The sequence below is a fragment of the Rhinolophus ferrumequinum genome, chromosome 27, assembly GCF_004115265.2.
Source record: "Rhinolophus ferrumequinum isolate MPI-CBG mRhiFer1 chromosome 27, mRhiFer1_v1.p, whole genome shotgun sequence".
In the NCBI taxonomy this organism is placed as follows: domain Eukaryota; kingdom Metazoa; phylum Chordata; class Mammalia; order Chiroptera; family Rhinolophidae; genus Rhinolophus; species Rhinolophus ferrumequinum.
The window spans coordinates 24,275,998-24,300,321 of NC_046310.1; the positions used below are offsets into that span (position 1 = coordinate 24,275,998).

Genomic DNA, 24,324 nt, shown 5'->3' on the forward strand with positions numbered 1-24,324 from the left:
GTTTTCGGATGGTGACATCTGCACCCACGTCTCTCACAGGGTCATTACGTGGGCTAATTAATCATTTTGGCTAAATAATGTTGACTGATGCTCCATTTTCCACTTCCAGTTTATTTTTAGCTGACTTTTCCCTACTGAATTGAAGAAGGGACTTGTCAGGTTTATTGATCATTTTCCCAATTCTGGAATGGTCAGTAAGGTCATGTCATAGCTTCCTCTCTACAAGACAAGACTGCCTGCTGTTACGGATTGATTATCACATCAAGCCTTAACGCCTAGCGGGCTCTTCATACCCCACAGTGTCCTGTCTTCAGGGAAGTGAAGTAACGAACTCTGCTCTGATCAATCCTTTAAGTCACCTGCAGTGTTCTGTAGGAAATCTATCAGTCACATGCCGGGAGCCGCTTGTCATTTACCAGTGTGGGTGACAAAGAAATGGTGAGAGAGAAGAGGAGAACGGGGATGAGTAGGAGAAGAATCACAGTGCATTGGAAACTTCATCTCCATCTAAATTTGGCAGGTGCTTGGTTGGTTCATTGAACAAATTAAGCAGGAAATAACAAATGATACCTACATTCTTATCTTTATAATTTTATAATAGCTTAAGACTTGTACATGAACTCTCATTACCAGTCTTTTGAAGGAGAACAGACCATGCCTTTGAGTACAAATCTACTGAATGAGGACTCTAAGGTCTCATTGCATGGAACAGGCCCGTAATGCGTTTTCCAGGGTGTTCAGTTTCTGTTTCTGTTTCTTACGTTCTACTTGAAGCGAGAAGTTCAAGTTACCTGTGAAGCAGTCTGAGAGCAGCTCACATTTCCTCTGTTCCCACATCTCTACGCATTCACATCCAAGTCCCAAGCGTTATTTTTAGGGACTTGCCCTCATCGGGTCTTCAGCTTTCAACTTTATTGTGATAGAAGCAAGTGTCTTTCACGTGCACTTCTATTGTGTCTGTTTATATAATATTTAATTGAAGTGAATAGTCATTATAATGACAAGTAAAAGTGTCATAAACAGTTTCGGCAAGAGGCATAACCACTTCTTGTTAAACGTTAGACTCACGTAGTGGAATTGAGCAGGAACGTACAAATGAATTAAAAAATGACCTCCCAGTGTTGAGTGTTCATTGCGTTATGGAATTCATCAGTAAGTTTTACAGTGCAAATATAAATGTCAATCTGAAAGTTAATTAGGTGGATTTTAAAAAGAAAGTGCCTCCTCTAGTAAGGTAAGTAGGAGAGAGTTACATTTGCTTTAGTGTTGAGTTATCAGTATTTCAGTACTGATCAGTATTCTGTCCAATCAGAAGTAAGGAGACCTGCAGTATCTCATCATACAGATAATTTGATTCAACTGTTATTATTTAGTGACTACCAGATCTCAGCATTACTAGCTCCTTAGCTCTCTGAGGAACTGAGATGCTTTGGCAGGAATGCCCTCTTAGAGCTTAGTCTAGTGGGGGAGACGGGAAAGTTACAAATACCAAAGAGTTACACTAGCTCATCGGGGACTCTGGAATTCTGATCGCTTTCTCAGGTCCTTACTCAGAGATAAACCTTTGAAAGTATACCCAGTATCTTCTCAATTTCACCACCTTCACTGGTGCCATTTTGGTCCTAGCATCATTACCTCTCACCTGAGTTTACTGCAGTAAGATGTGAAGATAGTACAGAGTTCCCTCACACTCGAGGCTCAGGTGCCCCTATTATTCACACATTAGTATAGTGCGTTTGTCACAATTAATGAACAGAATTGGTCTGTTATTATTGACTAAAGTCCATACTTAACTCACACTCCTCGAGTTTTTGAATTTGATATGCCTAGGGTGTGTGTGTGTGTGTGTGTGTGTGTGTGTGTGTGTGTGTGTGTGTGTGTTCAGTCTTGCGTGGGGTTCTTTGAGTTCTGTGGATTTGTGTTTTGGTGTCTGTCATTAATTTTGCAAATTCTTAGTTATTATTCAAATGTTTCTTCTGCTCCATTGTCTCTTCTTCCTCTGGTATCACAAGTGAGCATATGTTAGACATTCGGAGATTGTCCCACAGTTCTTGGATGTTCTGTTTTTGTTCTGTTTTCTGTTTCATTTTGCCTTTCAGTTAGGGAAATTTCTAGCAACATGTCTTCCAAATCACTGATTCTTTTCTTGACTGTCCAGTCTACTGATGAGCCAATTAAAGGCATTCCTCATTTCTGTTACAGTGTTTCTAATCTCTTTTATTTCCTTTTAATAGTTTCTTCACATTTCCATTCTTTGTTTACATTATCCATCTGTTCTTGCAAGTTGTCTACTTTTTCCATTAGGGCTATCAACACATCAGTCATAGTTGTTTTTAAGTCCCGTCCGATTATTCCAACATGTGTGTCATATCTGAGTCTGATTCTGATGCTTGCTTTGCCTCTTCAGACTGTTTTTTTCTTGCCTTTCTGCTTGCCGTTAATTTTGGGGTGAGAGCTGGACATATTGTATCAGGCAATAGAAACTGAGGTAAACGGGCCTTTGCTGTGGGTATTTATGTTGATTTTATTAGGAGTTGACTGTGTTTCATGTTTGCTGTAGGTCTCAGAGGCTTCGATCTTTTCTAGTGCCCTTGTTTTGTCTCCTCTTCATTTTTGGCTTCCCTGAAAACTCCTCCTGAGAGCTTGTGTCTTGCAGTTATTTCAGCTGTAATCGGGTGTCACTGGATCCTTGTGGTGTGCTGGTTAAGGTGTAAGGGAGGGGGCATGTTCTTTTCTCTCCCAATTAGATCTCAGTCCTTTTTTGGACCTGTGTCTCAGGGCTGTGACCTTCATAAGAGCTTCCAGAATGATGTAGTTCCCCCGCCCCCACCCCATACACTCTGCTTCTTTCTCCGCAGTAGCATTCTCGGTCTAGTTCCTTGAAACCCTGACCCTGTTGCCTGTGTTTGTTCCTCCCTTGGGTGAGATAAGCTGGAGTGGAAGGAACTCTTCTTCTAACTGGGATAAGGCCAGGCAAAGCCCTTTACCCTTCAGGGTGGGCCATTGTGTTTCACTGTGGTTGTCTTCCCTCCCCTTGCCGGACCCAGGAGGGGGTGTTTCCTGGCTCTTCTCCATGAGAACTACTGGAGGTTCTGGAGGCAAATCCCATGGAAGTGCGGGGCGGAGGGGGGTGGCTAAGACTGTGGCGCCCAGGACTTTCTCAGTCTCATGCTAGTCCACAGTCCACACTCTCAGACTCCAGCAATAGATTAGAATCACCATGTAAGAATCCCCACCAATTCATGGCTCTAGAACTTCCGCCCCGGGTGGGCAGGTCTCACTGACTCTGGACCCCTGGCCCTCCAAATTCCAGCGTGGAGGTTTGTCCTGCGACGTAAGTCATCTGATGGTTAAGAAAAGTCGTCGATTTTCAGTTTGTCCAGCCTTTTCTTCTTGTAAAAATGGGAGTGACTTCTAATCTCTTTTCATGTTGGATCAGAAACTGGAAGTCCCGCAAGTCACAATCCAGATCTTGTCCCTGCTCAGAACCCTGAAATGGCTCCCCACTTCCTACAAGGTCAAAGCCAGCATCGCTTGCACTGGCCCCCAGACGGACCAACGCCAGCTGGCTTGCCATCACTGCTCTGACCTCCTCTCGTGTCCCCATGTGGAATCTGGCTGTCCACGCAATTCCTCCACACTCTAGAATCCTCGCTCTATGTTGCCCTGTCTGAAAGTTCTCCCCTCCAGAAATCCACTGGGCTCACCACGTCAGCTCTTTCATGGCTTGGCTTGGAGCTCAGCTTCTGCGGCAGACCTTCCACCCAGTTCGATATTGCACCCTGCCCTCTTCCATGCTCCGCCCAGCCTCCCAGTCCTTTTCTACTGCAGTTTTTGCCTGTTAGCCATTCATCACCTTCTAACGTGCTTTGTCATTGGCTTGTATATCATGTCGTTGTCTTTCCTGCTAGTATTACGTTCCACAAGAGCCTGATTTGTGTACTGCTATGTCCCAATACCCAGAACAGACTCAGGCACACAGTAGGTATACATAAACCACTGTGGAACGTTGAATGGTGCTCTCTTACGCTGACTATTCAGTGACTTACCCAGAGTCACTCACAGGGCCACACTGGTCCTGTTCCCACTCTGCCCAAGCACAGGAGTAAAGAATGGTTTGCAGAAGGTTCGTGAAGCCCCTGCAGGAACATGGCACACCTTCCGGCTCTCAGGGATACACGTTCACCTGCTGCCACCCAGGATGGCACAGGAGAAGAATTTCACAAGCTCAGTACTGTGTCCAGAAACAAAGAACGTAGTCCAGTGTGTCTGTGTTCCCAAGAAAATTGGAAACCCCTTGAGTGGTAGGCTCAGCCGGCGGCTGTGCTTATTCATTTCCTGCCTCCTGCAGCATCGAACGAAATGCAGAGTCACCGTGATTCCTCATACAAAGCCATTGAGTTCAGTTGCAAGTGCAGACATGGGAAAACTGGTTTTTGAGAAATGAAGTCTCAGCTTGGATGTGGTGGCTGGATGACATTTTATTATTCTGGAGAGATGGTGACTCACAGGGCAGGGGAGCATGGGGAGGAGGGAGTTTCAGATTGAGCATATGGGTCACTTAGAGGTCCCTCCTTGGGTTTGTCATGGTGTGTGTTTGGATTTTCTTGGCTTCTCATCAATCTTGTTTAGCTGCCTCACCGCTGCCTGCTTTCCTGTTCACAGCGGGGAAGTCCGCGCATGAGCAGCAGAGCTGGCTGCTGCCCTGCGACTGTGTGCTCTGTGTGCTACCGTCAGCCAGGCCCCTCTGGCAAAGCTGAGAGGGGTAGGACACAGCCTGCTTCTCACTGTAGATTTCTCTGCCCCACGGTAACAAGCTGATGCAACCAGCTGGCCAGCCCATTACATGTGGCCCAACCGTGACTTCACTCTTTACAGTGTCATGTCACTGGCCGGAAGTGCCTGGGCAGCCCCGAACATCCTTCAGTCCTGATTTATAACCCAAGGTATCAACTTCTGTATCTTCCATTCCCAAGTACAGCACCCCCACACCAGAGATGAGTTCCCCTGAACTCGAACCACACATGTTGCTGTAATTCATCTCCTGGAAGGGACGTATGGCCGGAAGGAATGCCAACAGCCCCTCTGTAGTGGCAATCAGGCTTTCCTCCCCACGGGGGACTGTTAGCCTGGGATGGAAGAGTTATGCCCTTTTTTCTTCATTTCCCCCATTAGTGTCATGCAAAAGTGTGTTATCCTAAATACATGGATGTAGGATATTGTTCAAACATCTGCGTAGTCTCATGTGTCCCTGCTACTATGTCCGAGAGGTATTTGTGGCTCCCGTATTGTTTAAAAGTCCGCCACTTTCTCTACGGAAGGAGACGACTCACTGGCAGAATGTCACGCCCCTCCCATCAGGGTCGTGGTGATGTGCCTTCATCACGGCCGAAAATTGAGGAGCCACTCTCGTGACTCTGCAGAACGGGGAAGTGATGTGTGTTTGAGGCACAGAACAGCTACTTGAGTGGCTTCTGGGAGTACAGGAGAAGTGACAATTCCAGACTCTCTTCACTGAAAGAATTTTGAAAACCTTCCTTACTCAGCAACTAGGAGCCTTATGAGGCTGACCACTGGCACTTGTCATCCGTTACTGGCTGGAGGCTTCTGGTTCGACAGGATGTTCATATGGGGACCTGCAGATTTCAAATCATGTCCTCTACCAGGTGCTCAGATTTAGAACAAGCTCTGTGAGGTCACCGACCTTCCCGTCCTTTCTTTCCTTGAGCTACCAGTTTTGGAAGTACTTTGAATGGACCAAACCTTGGTGCTTCTGCCTTAGTTGAAGAAAGGCTGTTGATAAGACTGAGATGGTTACTATATAAGTTTAAAACATCCAGGGAGAAAGAGGGTAAATACCTCTTATCAGGAAAATCAGTGACCATGGCAACGATCTGGCAGGTAAATGAGAATCAGGAAGTAACGAGAAAAAGTCCACTGAACACATGGTTCTATCACTTGATGAGTTGGGAAAATACCTGAGGCTTTTCTTCACTCATTGTTTCACTTTCTGGAAAACAATATCGTACTTGCACCCATTATGCACCCGCACCACTTATCTGGAAACAAGTGGACGACTAGAAGTACCAGCAGGTCAGGCCACCAGTGAGCGTGCACTCCGATGGAGGGTGTGGGAGAGAAAGACAACGAAGAACACTTCTCAAACAATGTCATAAGTGCATTAAGTAAAATAACCTGTATTTATTGAGCACTTCTATGCTGAGTCCTAAGCTAAAACGTTAACATGCAGCATTTCATTTAATCTTCACCATAAATTTCTGAAACCGGCACCATTACCATACGTGCGTTGCAGATGAGAATCTCAGTGGAGTGAAGCGTGTCCAACATCACACAGCTAGTGAGAGGCAGGGCTGAGACAAGCCAGGTCTGTGTAACTCCAAAGCCCATCCCATCCTTGTTACCAGGAGGCTATACTGCTTTTCATGTGATGTGAAGTTATAAGCCAAATACTATGTGGGCTTCTAGAGCGGACAGCTACTTAGAGCAGTGGAGGAAGAGGAGCAGGCAAAACATTGAACCACTCTTTCATCCCGTTTTCTTTCTTCTATTGACTTATTATTTATGCCTCATTTTTTAAAGTCATTGCTGTTACATTAAAAATTAAAACTTTAATCAGAATCGACCTTCAGATAATATTCTGCCATATCATGTGTAGTGTAAGGAATTTCAACAGTTTCCTCCCTCCCTTCTTTTGTGCTACTGTCCTGCATTTTATTTTCATATATGCTATAAACACATAGTGCATTGTTACTATTTTTGCTTTAGATCAAAATTGCTCTTTTAGAGCAATTGAAAATAAGAAAAATTGTACTCCCATTTTTTCCATGTCTGATGCTCTGTTTCTTTGTGTACATCTAAATTTCCAACCTATATCATATTTCTCCTACCTAACAACTTCCTTGAACAAGTCTTGTGGTATAGGTCTATTGGCAATGAATTCTGTTAGTTTTGCTTGCCTGAGAAAGTATTTCTCTTTCATTTTTTAAAGATATTTTCACTGGGTATAGAATTCTTTATTGACAGCCCCCTCCCCAACCCTGCACTTTAAAAATGCTGTTCCACTATTTCTGGCTAACGTGGTTTTTGATGAAAGTCTTTGTAATTTTTACTTTTTCTCTTCTCTGTGTGGTGTTTTTTATTAGTTTGGTTTTGGTTTTTTGTGGTGGTTTCTTTTTTTCTGCCTTCAAGATTTTATCTTCATCTTTTGTTTCCAGAAGTTTGATTATGATGGGCCTAATTGTTGTAAGATTGGATGTTATTTGTTTTTTCATTTGTTTGCTTGTTTGGGTATTGATCCTCCTTGGTGTAAATCTGATCTTGAATCTGTGGCTTGGTGTCTGTCATTATTTTGGAAATTTCTTGGTCAGTATTTCTTCAAATACTTCTTTTGGCGTGTTCTCCAAAGCATATTCAAAATATGCTTTAATTAGATTTTGTTCAGCAGCTCTTTGTTTAGCAGCTCTCAGTAATGTTTCCTCTATTGAATTCACTCAATTTTATGTTTGTGTTTCAGTTTAGGTCATTTCTCTTGACCTATGTTCAAGTTCATTGATTCTTTCTTCAACTGTATTAGTGTGATGAGCCTACTGAAAGTGTTCTATATCTGTTACTGTGCTTTACATCTCTGTCATTTTCTTTTCTTTCTCTTATAGTTTCCATCCATGTGCTGAGATTACCCATCTAATCTCCTGTATCGTTGCCTTTTCCATTAGGGCCCTTACCATAGTTCCAACATATGTGTCATGTCTGAGTCTTGCTCTGATTGTTACTTTGTCTTTTAGTATATTTTTCTTGCCATTCATATGCCTCATCATTTTTGTTCAAAGCTGGACATCTTGTAGAGGACCACAGATAATAAAGTAAAAAGATTTTATGCCTAAAGCATGCCTTTCCTTCTGCTAGATTTTTAATGCAGGAGAATGAGTTAATCCAGTTGGGAGGTTGGCCGGGTTGGCGTTTGTTGTTGCTGTGGTTACCTGCAGGCCACCACAGGCGTCAGGACTCCTGGAGGGAAACCCAGTGTTTCGGTTGGGAGTTGGTGGCCAGAGCTGTAGGTCTGTGCCACACCTCAGTGTACTTCCCTGCTTGCTCTTGTGCTTTCATGTCCCTACCCATCAGTGTCTTAGGCCTTCACAGTGTCCCTTGGTCTCAAGGATGTGTCCTTCTGAGTTCTCTTGTACCTCCCCCAGCCGTAGCTGTGGGTCCAGCAGGAACCCCTGCCCCTTCCTCAGTAGTGGGGCTCTTTGTTGTTGTCGGTCCCTTCCCCCAGCTGCAGTGAGTTTTCACCAGTGCCCTAAAGATGGCAGTGTTTATTGACCTTTGCTCCACATACTAACATTTGTGTTCCATAGGAGAGGTCAGAGAGAAAGTCCTGCAGTTTGGTGCCCCTCCACAGGTCTGCTGCTTACTTCCTTCCTTCAGGTCTGTACCACTTTATTCACTTTCTCAGGGTTCCCTCTAGTCTTTCCTGCGAGCACCTAGTGGAGTTTATGGAGAAAGAACCTCCAATATCTATGGCCCCAGAGGATTCACATTGTCCCACTCTCCACTGTCACCAGGTCATCACTTCTTCTGTTCAAACTTTTTCTAGCAAGGTCTCATAGTATCTGCCCCAGGTGAGTGAGTACTTATTGTCTCCTCTCTCCCTGAAGGTGCCTGTTTCTCCTTAGACTGTGGGCTAGGCGGCTGCTCTACAATCCAATTCTCCAACAGGTTAAAAATAACAGTCATGAATTTGGAGTTTGTCTGGCTTTTTTTTCATTGTAAGGGTAGGAGGAACGCTCTTTTCAGCATTGTGTGTCCCAGCGAAGAAACCAGAAGCCCTTTGAACTACTTTTTAATTTTACATGAAACTTTGAGCAATTTGGCATATTACTCAGAACATTTTGACGTCAAGTGACAAACACTCAAAGTTGGAACTATATTGCTTTACGTTGGTAGTATGCCGAAGGGTGGACCTCATGTGAGACCTAGGCATCCCCAGAGCAAACATGGCAGCAGGCTCTGTCCTTTTGAACTCTCTCTCCTGCTTGTTTTCACTCAATTCTGCTTGGTTTCACTCTCTGTGCACCTTTTCTCCATACAAGGAACAAGCCTGGTGCCTGAAGCCCCACCTTCACACAGCAGCCCTAGTGGAAATAACATCCTGTGCCTTTGTCTGTGCCCCAGAATTGTCTTCTGCTCCAGTGATCGTGCACCGAGGGGCGTGTCAGACTGTGCTCACCCCAGGGCTCAGGGGAGTGCCCTGTGTTAACAGCCTCTGCGCTGGCCTTGTACCACCTCTTAGATAAGTGTGTGACATTTGGTTTTAAATTAACTTTTACAGCCTAGATGTCTATCAGTAGTTAGTGACCCAGTAGATTGTCTAGCCACACATGGAGTATTATGCAGCTAACTAGATGTGAGGTAGAGCAGTTTATACCATGTGAAAGGTGTCCATGGTATTTGAGGTAGAAAAACCAAGTTTCACAACAGTGTGTACTTCTAATTCAGTCTTAAAAGAGGGCGCACACACACACACACACACACACACACACACACACACACACATACTGCATACGTTCATGTGCAGAAAATCCCAGGAAAGATACCTCCTCAACCAGGTTATTCACTGTGGCTGGTACCGGAAGTTGGGTCAGCATGAGGTGGGTAACAAGAACTTTCACTTTACAATTTATGCAATTCTGAACTATTTGGAATCTTAACAGTGAGACTATAGACTATATTATTACATTTGTATTAACAAACAAACAAATTTTGAAAGGTTAGTACTTAAATCAGAATGCCCTGGTATATGGGACGCCACTGTATAAATCACCTTATCCCTCTGTGTACAAGATTGAGGAAATGTTTTTACAGGTATAAAATCCCAGGAGAGAACATAAGTTAGACCTCCAGGAGATAACGTGGGGATGGGATGGACACGGGGACATTCACAAAAAGGTGGAGGAAAAGCTGCCTCATAGCTGCGTATATTAGCATTGTTTGTTTCTCTTACTAAAATGCTACATGGGTGAAAGCAGCATGTGTCTTTTATAGAAGGCTTATGAACTTGGCCGTCGCACCTCTTTCCGAAAGGCAGCATTTGCCACCAGTATGATTATAATAGACCTTCCTTAGAAAGGAAGCCTCCAAAACAGAATCCAGATGCTGTTTTTTCTCCACAGGGAGGAAAAGGCTAAATAAAATCTAAGACAAAAGTGGGGAAATTGTATCATATATAGAGTAGTGGGATGAAGGTAAACATAAGGAATTTAAAGGAATAAAGAATTGAAAAGGAAGGAAGAAAGCACAGTGTTTCCCCGAAAATAAAACCTAGCTGGACAATCAGCTCTAATGCGTCTTTTGGAGCAAAAATTAATATAAGACTTGTCTTATATTATATTGTATTATATAAGACCCGGTATTATATTATATTGTATTGTATTATATTATATTATAATATTTTGACCTGGTATTATATTATATTATATTATATTATATTATATTATATTATAGACCTGTTCTTATATTACAGTAAAATAAGACCAGGTTTTATATTAATTTTTGCTCTAAAGATGCATTAGAGCTGATTGTCCGGCGAGGTCTTATTTTCAGGGAAACACAGTATGCATAAACTGTATTAATCCTACCATGTCATTTCAAGGTCATTTCAGGCAGGATGCTTCAAGAACACCAATTACTTGCATCGTCTCCTGTTTCTTCCACGTTGAGTCCACCCTTACCTCCTTCTTCAATGACTCATCTCCCCACACACCTGAGCCTGCACCCCTCTTGTCCACCACAATCAGAAACACACACAGACTCAGAATGACATTTAATTCCTAATTCTCGGGAGTCCCCACCAGACCTTTTAGATTTGTGCGTTCCTACCTCTTGGTAGATTATAACATTTCAATGTGCAGTGTGACTTCATTTGCATTTATGGATACACTAATTAGCAGGTATGAAATACGAACCTAACTAATACTTTCTGTCGTGTTCTCCTAGGGGTCTTTATTTGTCTGGCAGTGTAAGGTCAGCTAATCAGAGAATCAGGGCTGGTTGCGTTTTCCTTTATTAGCTCCCATTCATTTGCCTAAGTAGCTCACCCCTGCTGGGCCTCTCACCCTTGCATTAGACCTATTTCTCTTTTTAGTTACAATTTTCCAAACTGCACTTCACAGATGATAAACTATTACCACAGTTCCTTTCACCTTCTTTAGATTTTAGTCTCCCGTAATAGTTCTACTTTCACTTTTCTGTTGTAGGTTAATCAGATTCATCTTGCCTGATAACCTTTCACCTGAATAAGCCTGCTGTTTTGCATTTCACTATTAAGTATGGTGTTTACTGCAATGTAGCACTGCAGTAAACCTCCTTTAGCAGGTTTAAGGTAAAGCTTTTATTACTAGTTTGCAGGAGATTCTTTTGAGTGAGTGTTAAATTTATTTTTCATCATTCTTCCAGCATCAATTTATTTTTTACTCTCTTCATTTTATGAATTATATTGACATTTTTCTAATATTAAACCATTTATGAAATGAACCAAATTTGGTCATGGTATATTTTATAGATTCATTTTGTATATATTTTGTCAAGGAGTTTTACATTTATATTGATAGATGAGAACATACTGTATTTTCTGTATTTTCCTTGCTCATAACATTCTTGTTCATTTTTTGTATTAAAAAATAGCCTCCCATTATAAACTGAAAATTTTCTACAATGCACATTTTAAGGCTACATCTTTTTCTCTACAAACTGCTTTAGCTGAGCCACACAAGTTAAGATTGGTACTACTGTTTTTCATTGTCATTCCACTTTAAATATTTTCAAATTTTTATTATCATTTATTCTTAGTTAATTCAGTGTTTGTTGTTATTATATCCAAATGCAAAGTTTGTGGTAGTTTTTTGCTATTGTTATTTTGCCATTTTTTTATTATTGGCTTCTAATTTAATTGCAAAGCAATTCGCGTAATATCAATTCTTAGCATTGGTCAAGACTTCCGTTTGTAGTTTAGTAAATCAGCAATTCTTGTAAATGTACATATGCTTAAAAATTCTATTGTTTCTCTTGGGTGCCTGCAAAGTTCTAATACAGATTATCTCTTAGATAAAGCTTTTTAATTCTGTTGGTCAAATATTTTATATGCTTATTTATTTATTTATTAAACTATCATTTCTAAGATATGTGTCTTAAAATCTCCCCCTGTGACTGTGGATTTTTTAATCTTACCTTGTAATTCTGTCCATTTTTACTTCAGAAGTCTGGAGGCTATGCAATTAAGTACACCATTCCAGTTATTTTATCTTCCCAGTTATGCTTCCCTTTGGTCAAGTGCCGCTTTTATCCTTTTTTGAGTAAAAGTCTATTTTATCTAACATTAATATAAGTAAACAAGCCTTCTTTTGATTAGGGTTTATCTGATATCCTTTTTTATTCTCTTATCTAAAACTTTTGAAGTCATTTTAATATTTCTTATAAAAGTATCTAGCAAGATTTTTCTTCTTAATACAGACTGAGAATCTCTATATTTTAATAGGCAAATTTTTTCTGTTTACATTTACTGTAATTACTGATATGTTTTTTCTATCACATTTTTTGCTTTATATTCATGATGCTTTATCTTTGTCAGCCTCACCCCTTCTGATGAATGGAATGCACTTTCTTTGATCCACCCCTTTTCTTCTCTAGGCTTTGGAAATTGAATATTGTATTTCTAGTCTTTTAGAGCAATGAATCTCAGTGTATGGTTCATTCCTTCTTAGACATTTTCCTACTCCCCATATCACCATCTTTACCTCGAAATATCTTCTAGACTTCCCCAATTCTTTTGTTCCTGGCTTTCACCCCACCTGAGTTCGTTAACCTGTTTCCCGTTGAGCCCCCAAATGTCTTCCCATCTTTTCTACCCCTTTCCCAGGTGCTCAGGACCCCCCACTCCTGAGTACCTCTGACTTTGAACTCAGTTCACCTTTAATTTGGGAGCCAGTTTCTGAGGCTCCTTCCGGTCTCACATGTCCAGTCAAGTTCAAACCTGGTCATGATGTTTTGTGTAAAGTTAACTGAAGTGCATTCTTTCTGTGACAGAGACTAGCTGAATCTGACAACAAAATGCAAAAGAAAAAAGAAAAAAAAATTGCAAGTGATAGAACTAATCTGGGAGACTAGTAAAGCTGGAGCAGGAGAAAAGGTGGCGACTGGGGTTGGGAGGGAAAGTTCCTGTTTAAGCAAATGGAATAATATAGGTGCATCTCCCTGAGACGATGTCCAACATAAGGACGTTCAGTAAATGTTAAGTGATTTCACTGGGGAGAGGTAGTCCCCAGGGGAGAGATGGCGTATGTCTTATTTCAGATGGTATGAGTGAGGAAGTTTGTTGGGTTCATCTGTATTTGGTGACTCTCTCTTAAGACGGTTTGTGGATTTATGCAGATTGGGTTTCCTAAAGTATAGCAGCATGTCTATGCATAATTGAAAAGATATTTCCTAAATAGGTCATTCGAAATGAGAATATTTATGGTGTCTTTTTTTGGAAAACAGTCAGAATTACTCCACTGTGACTTTCCCTGCTCTTTTCATAGTGTTTTCACGGGAAAAGACCCAAATGATTTTGTTTTCTTTTTCGAGTCATACTTGAGTAACTTGTGAAGTTTAGTATGCATTAATAGGGCTGAGATTTAAGATCTTGAAAGCAGAACATTAGTGAGATAAGCTTCATAAAAACAGGGGCCTCACACTGTCTAAGGAGATGCAAGTTCAAAGCAACTCTAAATGGGATTTCTATTGAAAGTGCTCAGGGCAGTGTCATGCTGCCCGTGGCAGTGCTTACTAGAGAGGGTGGTGGTGGTGTTTTCATTAATTCTTTTCTTACATGTTTTATTTTATGCACAGTGGCCTAATGTGGCACCTGAAATGCCTCTTCATAGACGCTTCATATTTAGGTTTCCTTTTGTGCTTAGACATTACTTTTTGACGTTACAAATTTTTCATTCTTTCACCTGATGTTACCCTTGAAGAGAAGGACACAGTATAAAAGGAAGCTATGAAGTTGGGTCTTTTTAACCTGGGTCACAGCTTTAGGAATAAAGCACAGAACCGTATCAATCTCCTTGGAGCTGTGCACGCAAGCAGCACGGTAAGCCAGGTGCCAGTCTTTGTGAGATCCACTTGAGTGTCTCCAGGCTGGTAGGGTGGTGTCGTATTTATTAATTGGGTGTGTGTACTGAAAAATGCATTCCAGGACATGTCAGAACCCCTCATAACTGTGCAGTGGAGAAGAGGTCCCTGAGAGTGGCTGCAGCCGGAATTGTCACATCCACACTTGTGACCCTGCCCCTTACTGTCAGCAGTCAGGCCTAGGTAGAGGACAGCTCTTTAGCTGCTACATGTCAGGCAGGTTTTCCCGCTGCTGTCATTCACAAAGGCCCTTGGCCTCGAGGAGACACGTGGTAAGGCTTGATGGTGGGAATATCACCAGATAGAAAATCGGGAACTTTGACTTCCGCTTTCACTTGGGCCAATGCCTCACTTAGCCTCTCGGAGTCTTGTTTCCAACTCTGAAGGCTAAGAGGACCCGGACATAGTAAGTTACAGTTATTTGGGAGGGGGCTGTAGAATTTCCTGATTGTGAGCTAAGTACATCCTCAAAATAAGACTTGTGCTGACATTTATTTATCACGCTCTCCTATTGAACTTACGGTTGCCAGACCCTGTTCTGTGTCCTGAGAAAGATGAAGTCATTTAATCCTCAAAGGACCCCGTGAGGAGGTACTGTTATCATCCATGATAGGTGTGAGCCGGGATTCAACCCCTGGCAGCGTGCCCTCAAGCCACTGTTGTTAAACACAGTGCTGTGTTGACATCTGACACAGTACGTGCTTTTCTGGTGGCTGTGGAGGAGCACTAAATTACTGTGTTGTAGGGGGATACTAAGTATATAAAGAGCTGCCTTCTTCCATGATGGAGAACAGCAGAGTCTATTCTATGAGCTGCGTATTGAAAATCTTTTACAAAGCTTGTGTTTTATTCTTCACAATGTTTGTGAAAACACCAAGGCATGGAGAGACATAGGAAGAGAGCGGAAATACCTGGGGCCTTGGCGGCAATTAAAGCATGGGTGTCTCTGATTACTGGTTTTGCTTATGTGTAAATACAAGTCGCTGTGCTAAGCAAAAAATAATTGTAATAGATTCATTTAATCACAATGCGCAAAGTTTAACTTGTTAGAGCTTTCAACTTGCAAATGAGGCTTTCCCTGGGGCTGCCTGTCTGATTGTAGTTGCTATGCCTGACCTACTTATCAGCTTTTTCAAAAGGCGGCTTAAAAACCTCCCAGGATACAGTCATACCCTGAAAACCCAACAGGAGTTTCCTTTCCATAAGCCGTGGTTTATTTTCAGGGCATTGGAGGGGTTGTACATCACATAAGGTAATCCGGCAGTTTTTACCTAGGCGTGAGTCACAAGGCTAATTCTTAATACATAGACTAAGAATTCTTAGTGGGGTGACTAGTTTTCGAATCCAGAGGTGTTTTGTCTTAGAGAGTTTGATTAGGCATAAATGAGCAACTTAATGTGAGAGAACCCACTACCACTTCTCAGAAGTTTTGCTTTGGGTGTAATCTAGACTCACGTGTTTGAATGTCCTCTCTGTTGTAACTAGAATGTTCCTCTTCTGGTTGGATTAATGGTAGGGATGGAAGGAAATGATATTGGCCTTTAGAAGAAATCATATCTTTCTTTTTTTAGTATATCTGCTGCTGAAGCGAGCACGAGAAATCATAACTTAACAGAAGTGAGTCAAGCGTTTGAATCTGTGTTAGAACTGTCAATCTCTCAGTCTGTACAAGTCACCTATTGACTGGTAAAAAAATATGGTGCTGGAGAGAAGACTGTTTTTTACGTGAACCTAAGAGATGTGAACTCAAGCTGACATAACAGAGTAAACTGCTGTTCTCTCACTTGTCAGACTCTCCGAGACACTGGGCGCTGTGGAGTCCCATCCGGAATGGATTCAGGAAGCTTAAACCAAACCAGGATTAAAACTGAGTGGCTTTTCTGAAAGAACTTGGCAGTTCGTTGAAATCAGCCGTCTGTAGTTGATGCAGGACAGTAAGAGCAAAGAAAGTACAAAGTTATTAGCATCTGTTTTTCTCCCAGAATTCATACACCTTCTCAGTTCTTTAAGTCCAATCATGTCATCTCTGTCCTCCATTTATCCCTTTTTTTACCTTTCCTATGTCATTTCTTTCCTCTCTCTCTCTCTCTCTCTCTCTCTCTCTCTCTCTTTCTCTCTCTCTCTCTCTCTCCCCCCACCCCTCTTCCTTTCTCTCTGATTTTTCATTGCTAGATCTGTGACAAGGGTCCCTAGTGGACATATTTAGACCCTAGGGATTCTCCTACATAACCAGATGCTTCCAACTTCTTAAGAATTCCATGTCTGCTGTGCCTTTGAGAAAACTTTTATCCTTGGTTCATCTTGTGTGTCCTGTCCAACAATGTTTAATTCCACTTTAAAGTTTTTCTCTAAAATCAGGATATCTATGAGAATATGAGGCGACAAGAAAATTGACAGGAAGATTTGGAGAGGATTCTAACTAACCTCATTTTACGCCATCACACTTTCATGGGACAATTCAAAGTAACCTTATCTTTTGGTCCAAAATCACAAGGTTGGTCTTTCACTGTAGGGTCGAGTTGTCCTTGTTCCTTGAACCTTTCCTTAGTGGCCCTACTTGCCAACCTTTGCCTTCTTTTCCTTGTGGTCTTCTGATGTTCTATGTAACAAACACCTAATGAAGCCTAACTAAGAATTCTAGTTTTTCCCTTTTTGCATCCACGGGATTTGTGGATGTATTTATCGTCCTGTGTGCTAGCCAGTCTAGGAGCGTTGCATTACAGCTGGGGGGCGTATGTGGAGTTTGGGAGAACATCCTGGCAGGGCGCTTACTGGCAGTGTGTACAAGCGACGGTGGTGTACACTTGCATCTGGAATTCCTCAGGCGCTTCTTCCCACGAGACAGAGGCCTACAGCCAGGACATTCCCTTCTTCTCGGTGCTGCCGGGCACATTCAGATCCTGACTCTCCCCTAACACCACTGAAAGTATTTGCCCTTCGTGTTCATCCCCGGTCCCTTCAGGCCTCTTCTCTCCACCCCCTGCTTCTCCTCAGAACTCAGATTTCCCCACTCTGGCTTGTCTAACAAATGCAGCAGCTTCTACATCCTATCCGGGTGTCTCAAGTCCTTTGTACCTTGCAGCTCAATGCTGTGGAGCTGTTTTCCCCAGCAAGCGCAGCCGAAGAGGTAATTTAATACACAGAACTTGAACGATGTCGATGGCGATAGGTTTTTAATGAATCGCCCTCTAAATGACCCAGTATGAAGGAAGGAAGACCAAGCTGTGTGTTCCTCTGAGAAAGGCAGAGGTACCTATCAGTCTGTTGGCTGAAACACTCAGCCCGCTGCGATTAACCACACAAACTGTTTTCTCACCACCTTGCTGCTGGTTTACAATATCCTTCCGCAGCCGCCTTACCGTATGGGACAAAGGAAGGTAAGAGTAAGAGGGCAAACAGGATTTTCACCGCCCCTTCCTAACGTAAACAGGCGTGCTTTAAATGACCTTGACACCACTGCCACTGTGGCTGTCATCTCTGATGAATCTTTTTCTTCTTTTGCTTTCAGCTCAGGGACCTGCTTCTGAAGTTACAGTTCGTCATAACATATGTGGCTCCTTGGCAGATGGCTTGGGGTTCTTCATTCCACGTGTTTGCTCAGCTCTTTGCAATTCCTCGTATCCTTTCCGCTGCTGTTTTCGTCCCCATTTCACCGATGCAAGTTTTTCATTGACCCCTGGCAATCAAAGGACTTTAAAGTCTTTATGATTATTTTTGAATGGGGGGCGGGGAGGCACTTTGGATTCCCTTTAGGCCATTTAGCCTTAAAAGATGGTTCTTAATTTGGAACTATGCCTGCTTCTTAATGCATATTCAGGAGTTACTGTATTTTTTCTGGTTCTTCCATTTCCCATGCCCAGACCTGCATTAAGACATGCTGTCTTTTAAATGGAAAATTACTGCTGAAATGATACGGTTGACTTGTACAAAATACTGCCAGTTGATTGGCTGTATTTAACCATTGTGGACAGGATTGGTGAATTCCTCTGGTACAGATTATATAACACAGTGTTGTGATATAGTTTGGTTGTCACATATTTGAGTGATATTCAAAAACCCAAAATTAGGCACAGATAGAATTACCCAAATAGTTTTGAAGACTAAAAAAATAATTTGTGGTTTTGTTTTGTGGTTGCTATTAGCCAGGGAGCCTAGTTTTATCATTTGTAGTTTCATTTGGTTTCTTTGTATGTGTTTAAGTGTTGTGTCATGATAATTAGTTTTAATTTATTTCAAAACAAGCTCAAGATGCTACTTCTGAAGATCACTTGGGTGCAGTAAAGTGTGTGTGCGCTTGTGCGCATGCTTGTGCACGGGTGTATGTGTGCACGTGTGTGGATGTGTGTTCATGCTTGCGTATGTTTGGGAAGGAGGGAGGGAATAGACTAGAAATAGTCTTGAAGAGAGAAATTAAACAAAAATATTCTTGACTCAGGCCTAAAATTTGCCCTCAGAGGTTTCCTTCCTCTGATTTTACACTTTCTAACTTGGTTTTCCCAGGATGTCTGTGGTTCAGGGCCTACTGCACCAGTAGTGCTGGAGGAGTTTGCTAAATAAGCAGGTCCCTCCGCCCAGCAGATGCTTTGAAAATCACATTTCAGGGGTTGGACCCTGGGATCCCCATCTTCACGAACCTCCCTGGTGATTCGTATCCCCTAATGGGCGTGACCCCAGTTCTAGGCCCCGACATTCCATGGAGTGTGCTGTGGAGTAGTTTTTAGGACTATTCCACAGTCTTTCATATGCAGTTTATGTAAGGCTCATTAGGACATCCGAATGGGATCTGAACTTTGTGTACAGGAATGGAACATACTTGGGCTCATCATGAAGTGATAATAATATTCTAGATTTAAAAAAATATTAAAATGCTCTCCTCCATATTTATGTGTTAAAAAAAATTTAGGCATACCAAGAGCCTGCCTCACAATGCACATTGTTCAGTGTTCCTATTCTTAGACCCTCGCTGATATTTCTAGAGTATTTCAAGGTTATTTGGCAGAACAAGCTAAGAGAAAAACGTGGCGAAAGCGTGAGCTCGTGCACCGCCCCTTTCCTTTAACTGCAGTCATTTTCTGTTATACAGTAATTTTAGCTTTTCTAAACAGGGTCCTTTAAAACAAAGAATGAGGCGATTTTTATTTATTTCTGAAGTGTGCCTAAGGTATCCTATCCTGTCTAGAATTTGAAGCCAGTTTATTAAATGAGAATTATTAGATTGATGCAGATTTGTGGTTGAGGAGTTCCTCTGAGAATTTCACACTTGAAGTTCTGATTCCCCGTTTTATCCAAACTTTGGCCGCAGGTAGAGCCGTGGCACTGCTTGTGCCTGTTTACGCCTTGTGAGGCGACTTCAGGGACATTGATTTCTCCGGGTTGCTCCACAGCTGAAGGAAGGCCCGCCTGGCAGCCGGGACCCCCAGCTGCCTGACCTACGTGTGTGTGGAGCGCCCACATGCAAGTGTCATATCTGGCGCTTAATGTCTCCTGCAAAGATCCAAGCAGACTTAGTATCTCTCAGATTGCAGAGTGCGCATTCAATCTAAGGACTTCCACGACGGGCACACTCATTCTCTGGAGAAACTGAACACATTTGAGGTGTAGATTCCCTTGGGTGTTTGGTAGGTCTGTTTTAGAACACACAGCCAACCCTGTGCTTGGCTCTTCAAACTGTCTCTGTCGGTGACTTCCAGGTCCTCTCTTCTGCTAAGATAAGAGCCTTGAGAGTGACCATGGAGCCAGACCGCTGTGGCTGTGTGACGGCTGACGGGGCCCTCAGCTCCCCTCCGCCTTTCCCAAGGACACCTTCCCGTCCTTGATCAGTTGTAAAGGTAGACATTTGCTATTTGGAGTCCAATATGCCATGCAGAATATAATGAGATAGTGTAGGAAACTGGAGATTATATATATGTGTGTGTGTGTGTGTGTGTGTATATATATATATATATATATATATCCGCCACCAAGCAAAGCTGTCAGGTACGTAAATGCCAGCCCTGGGTCTTACTAATTTTGAAATATTAATTATTTATCACTGCATTAAGAAGCTGTGGGTTCCATCCTGGCATTGAGAGGGCACTAATTTGCTCCATTTTGGAATTGAATTAGCTTTCAGGCCAGCAGGGCGCTGTTTAGTAAATTGCTTTTTCCAGTATGATCATGTTTTTTCCCTCGGTAGCCTCTGTTATTTTCTGAGCTTGTAACCCCCAGGGAAAGACCAGAATGTTCACCCTTTTAATATGTATAGAGACCATGCAAGACCATTGTCTTTAAATAATTAGGCTCAGCCAGATTAGCTCCGTTAAATGTGTATGTTGCAATGGCAGCTTTCTACTTGGTACATCCTTTTAAGCTTCTGGTGATTTTTTTTTTTTTTTGTAACTTTAAGTATTGACATTGATGTTTTCATTTTACATGTACTCAGATGGAGAACTGCAGAACAGTATAGAAGCGTTTAAAGGTGTCACGGTTGACCTCTTGGCTCTCTCGGTTAGAAATAAAGGTGGCTGCATGTGCCTGCTGTCCAGGAGTTTCTTGGCAGGACCTTAGCAGCAGGGCACAGTCCTTCACATTTGTCCCGAGCGTGCTGTATTTCCTTATTGATCTTCCCTAATAAAATTACCTCTGAGGCCATCTATTCACTCTTGCGCTACCTCTGACCTGTCTGCCACCATGAACTTTACTTATAGGCTGGCACTGCCTCCCTCACTTAACCCTTAATTTCTAAATCATTGTTTCTGGCATTGTGAAATGGACAACATAATCTTTGGGGAAATGTTTAGAAATGAAGAGCAGAGCAATGTCAGCCCTTCTAGCACCCTGCAAGCCCCACAGCGCCCTCTGTCACTGGTGGGCTGGATGCACCCCCGCCCCTCCACCCACCTGGGACTCCCCTGTCACCCCACTCTGCCTTCTCACATTTTTTCAGTACCTTTACTCAGTGACATCTCCCGTGCAGTTCCCTTCTGTCCCAATGACAAGGGTGTAGTTAATTTGGTACGTCTTGTGACCCTGGGTATGTAGATATTTCCAGCTTGCAGATGAAGAGGAAACGGATGGGTGATAATGGATAACCCAGTCGCATACTGTTCTGTAGTTCTCCATTTAAACCAATGTCAAAATAAAAGGAATTGGATTTCAATGGTAACACAGTAGAGATCTTTTCAATACTCAAACAATTCAACACCAGAATGGATTATTAATGGAGGATGTGTCATGTCACTCCTAAAGGTATTTAGAAGTAAATAGCAAGTAAGTAAATAAATAAGAAGTCACAGTTACTCCGGAAGCAAAACTCTGAGCTTACATCCCTGAAAATGTGAATGTAGACAGCACACGGCTCACTCCCTGTTCTGTACTTATTTGTAAGTGGGGCCCTAAAGATCCCCACTCCTCCCCTGTCCCATAACTTAAGCCAAGCCACTGATAATGTGTGAAAGGCACTTTGGAGCCTGAGTTACTTCTCCTAGGTTCTGATTGTGATGAGACACAGATCCTCCTCACTGTGCCAGGCACTTCCTTCTTACGTTCTGCTGGAACTTTTTGAACAGGGGCTAAAGAAATAAGACCTCCATTTGTGCAGCAGTGAGAAAGAGGCACATGTCCCCTTCAGGTGGGAAGGGCAGCCTTGTAGTAGATCAGATCAGACCTGTAGTAAAACACTCCAACCCCAAACCCCAGGGGACAAGGGACAATGTGCATTTGTAAGACCTGAGCAGTCTGGCCCCCACTGACCTCTGCCACCTCAGTTCCCTCTTGCTCTTTCAGCTGCATGGGTCCTGCCCTCACCCCTGTACCAGTGACGTGGATGTGATTGACAGCTGGAAGAAGTTCTCTGATGATGGGGTGAGATGGGGGAGGGACCAGCCCTTCTGGAACCTCCCCCAGATTTCCAGAGACCAATTGGGATTAAGCGGAAAGTTACAGCAGTACTGTTTTTTTATATTGAACAATTATGTTTCTTATCAATTTGGGTGTGTAAAAGTGAGGTGAGCCAGTAAGTGAAAAACCCGTACAGAGTGCAAAAGAAGTGACTTGGCCCACAACTGCTGCGACTTCACGGGTATATGTTTTTAGCTTAAAACCCAGACAGGACTTGAATTGAGCCTTTGGCGTTAATGTATGATAAAGCATATATATTTTTGAATAGTGGGAAAACATTCTTTGAGAAACAGACATGCGACTTTCCCAAACAATGCTATTATTTATTTAAAAAAATATCATTTGATTTTGGTTATTTATAAAGCTACTTAGTACTTTAGTAAATGAACCACCATGTGTTTTGTTCAGCTAGTGATGTCTTTCTAAAAAGAAACTGTTATTTTTAAACCTGAGATACTAAATCTTTGCATGAATTGTACGGAGACTGCTGGGATTTTTGAGTCATTTAATTTCATGGTGGTGAAATGATAACTCGCAGAATACTACTGAAAGTTTTATAGTTCCAAATATGTACATAGAACAAGTATATGTCCTTCTTTCTTTTCTTGATGAGAAAATGGCTTTAATGTAAACTAGTTAAAATCTTAAATGATATTTAGAAATAGAACAATGAAAAAAATTGTTTGCCTTAACTCAAAATTCTCAGATTCTGCCATGCTTTTCTTTCAGACATTTGTCACGTCAATCTTTTCTACTCCATTGAGCCCATTTCTTGGGAGTGTCATTTTCATCACTTCGTATGTCAGGCCAGTGAAATTCTGGGAGAAAAACTACAAGTAAGGTCCTAAAATTGATGCAGACTTGCTCTGCTTAGACTTGCGTTTCAGGTGGCTCCTGACCTTCCTCTACACAAAGGTCCAGCCTTCTTGCTTCACTCTGCTGTGGGCGGGGGGGTAGAGTGCGTGTTCAGGTGCCTCCCAAGATCATGGACTCAGCACAGCGGCTTCCGGGGTCTGGAAAAAACATGACTGATCACAGATTTGCAATCAGGTGCTAGCCCAGGTTTCACCAGGTGTGAAGCAGCATGGGCTGTCACTGACGAATGCGAGCCATTCCCTTAAGAAAGATGTAAGGCCATCCTCATGTCATATGACATGCGGGGATGGCCCCTGGGGGGCATGTGTTCCCTCTGGGAGCACTCTAAATACAGTGTCATGTACAAGCGTACACACATCACAGCTCACCATAAAGGAGACCTGCAGTGTCTCCGAGCACCACTAACCTTGGAGAAGGCATGCACTCCTTTGTGACTGTTTGGACCAGTTGGCCATACATTTTCTCAAGCACAGTGATGGAATGGGAGCAGTCATTTTTTAAGAGAAGGGGAGAAGAGAGGAATGCTGGTTCACTAAGTGATTTCCAAGAACTCTTAATCTGGCGGAGGCGGAAAGCGCCTTGAGCGGCCTGGCCTCACCTGGGGCAGAGGAGTCGCTGTGTGGGCCGAGGGCAGGATCCCACTAAGATCTTCTTGGCCCTAATGCATTAGCCATACCTGTGCTGTGCCATATAAACCCGAATCCATCTCCATTTTGCACAGCTCTGGCTCCTTACAGTGCGCCCTTCCTGTGTCACAGAGGCCAGCATTGAGTTAGGAGTTCTGTCTGTCCCGCCAGACGGTTTATGTGAGCCTAAAACGTGCATCCTTCTGGGGGCGGCAGTAGCACCACCAGCCTGCCTGAGCTCACCCCTCACCTCTGCTGCTTAACACTGGTGAACTCAGGCCTCTCTCTCCACTTTTGGAAAATCAGGGGGACACTTAAAGCACCTCGACCAGCCTGACGCAAAGGAGACACTGTGTGAGCCTGCGGTGGTGAGGTTCCTCTCGGACTGCTTCCCCTTTGGCCCCTGGTGACAAGTGTTACCACAACTGCGAGCATCACCCCCCATGAGCTCACATCAGGGGTGCCCCGGGGAAACAAGGTAAAGCAGAGCGCCCACAGCAGCCAGCAGGACGTGGGGAGGTGGCGGAGGCCTCGTGTTCCCAGTAGGTTCCTCCTGTTCTCCTAGAGGTGGGCTTTTTGCAGGACAAGGAATGTCATCTTGAATTTTACACGTAAACAAGAGTCTCCTTTTGCATTTGTCTATAGAGATACCGTGCATGTTTCTAGAGAATAAGAGTAAACCACCAGGACCCACTTGTCTTTAAGCTTTTTATAGAAGAAACAATTTAAGGAGCTTTTTGGAGCTCTGAAAATCCCACTT

The 24,324-nt window shown here is 42.9% G+C and overlaps 1 protein-coding gene across 1 annotated transcript in view; it reads left to right on the top strand.

The window, feature by feature from the left end:
• PCNX2 (pecanex 2) overlaps positions 1–24,324 on the top strand; it is a 219,624-nt gene that overhangs the window by 123,264 nt on the left and 72,036 nt on the right. The window contains exons 22-23 of the mRNA XM_033099629.1: positions 17,693–17,801; positions 22,769–22,898. Of these exons, the coding sequence (XP_032955520.1) occupies positions 17,693–17,801; positions 22,769–22,898 (239 nt within the window). The remainder of the gene's footprint in view (positions 1–17,692; positions 17,802–22,768; positions 22,899–24,324) is intronic.